Below are 1,125 nucleotides of genomic sequence, written 5' to 3'. Positions count from 1 at the left end.
GCAGCAAAAAGTAGACTGGACAGGGCAGGGCTGTGGAACAGAGACAGGTGGGCACATCCTGGGGATAAGTGAACGACTGGGTGTGGGCGGGGTGGGAATGGGGGAAGAGGAGGGGAGCAACTGAGAGGATGGTTCTGGCTTTCCCCAGTGGCACTGGTGCCTGACCCACCCTCCATGTCCCCTGGGGACATGTTGCAGCCACTCCCCGTGATGAGGTAGCACCTCTTAATGACTGCCTGCACTGGCCCAAAGACCCATAAGCCTTTGTCCTGACCATTTATTGGGGGGTTTCTGCTTTGCATCTGGGGCCAGCGGCAGGAAAGGGGGAACAGGGACAGAGGGAGGCTGCTCCCCTCTCCCATCCCCAGGTACCCACTGCGGGCTCACTGACTGGCTCTGGGGTCGGGCAGGGAGTCGAGAGGTGGACCCTGGAGTCCAGGCAGGTCCCAGGCATCCGGGGTGCACTGGATCCGGGAGGCAGCTCAGTCCCTCTGATAACCACATGGGTGGTTCCCCAGCTCAGGGCCGGCTGCCCGGCTCGTGGTCTTCCGGGGCTGGTTGGGGCCGATGTACTGGAGCAGCGGGTGGGTGGGAGCCGTGATCCGATCGATACCCAGGTAGGGCTGCAGGGCCGGGGGCACAAGGACTGAGCCGTCCTGGGGGCAGAACAGTTCTCAGAGCAATGCCTTTGGCCTTGCCCCCTACCTGCAGCTCACCTGGGCTGCCCGTCCCTCACCCTCTGCTGATAGTTCTCCAGGATGGCAATGAGGACGCGGGGCACAGCGCAGGCCGTGGCGTTCACCTGCGGGGGAAAAGGCCCCTCAGAACTGGGTGCTGGGCCAGGCTGGCTCCTGGGGGCGGGTGAGGGGGTGCGGCCCTCACCGTGTGGGCAAAGCACAGCTCCCCGGCCTCCTCCTCCTGGAACATGATGTGCAGCCGGCGGCTCTGGAAGTCCGTGCAATTGGATGCACTAGTGACCTAGGGGTGGTGGAGGTCAGAGGTCTGGCTGTGGGGGCTGTCCCGGCCTCTCTCCTGGGCCTGTGTGCAGCCCCGGCCCGGGGCCCAGGAGACAGGGCGCACCTCTCCGTAGCACCCGGGGCCCAGGAGACAGGGCGCACCTCTCCG

The 1,125-nt window shown here is 65.3% G+C and overlaps 1 protein-coding gene across 2 annotated transcripts in view; it reads right to left on the bottom strand.

The window, feature by feature from the left end:
• Nucleotides 1–262: 262 nt before the first annotated feature.
• The window catches only part of SARS2 (seryl-tRNA synthetase 2, mitochondrial), a 9,824-nt gene continuing 8,961 nt past the window's right edge, over nt 263–1,125 (bottom strand). For both annotated transcript variants that reach the window (XM_004715833.2, XM_045292724.1), the window contains exons 14-16: nt 883–978; nt 737–802; nt 263–656 (exon numbers count right to left, since the gene is read on the bottom strand). In XM_004715833.2, the coding sequence (XP_004715890.1) occupies nt 483–656; nt 737–802; nt 883–978 (336 nt within the window). In that variant the 3' untranslated portion in view covers nt 263–482. The remainder of the gene's footprint in view (nt 657–736; nt 803–882; nt 979–1,125) is intronic.

The sequence above is a fragment of the Echinops telfairi genome, unplaced genomic scaffold (genome assembly GCF_000313985.2).
Source record: "Echinops telfairi isolate 266 unplaced genomic scaffold, ASM31398v2 ScPeMD7_655;HRSCAF=1070, whole genome shotgun sequence".
Classification (NCBI taxonomy): Eukaryota; Metazoa; Chordata; class Mammalia; order Afrosoricida; family Tenrecidae; genus Echinops; species Echinops telfairi.
Note: the sequence above shows the minus strand (reverse complement) of the source record. Positions and strands in the feature narration are given on the sequence as shown.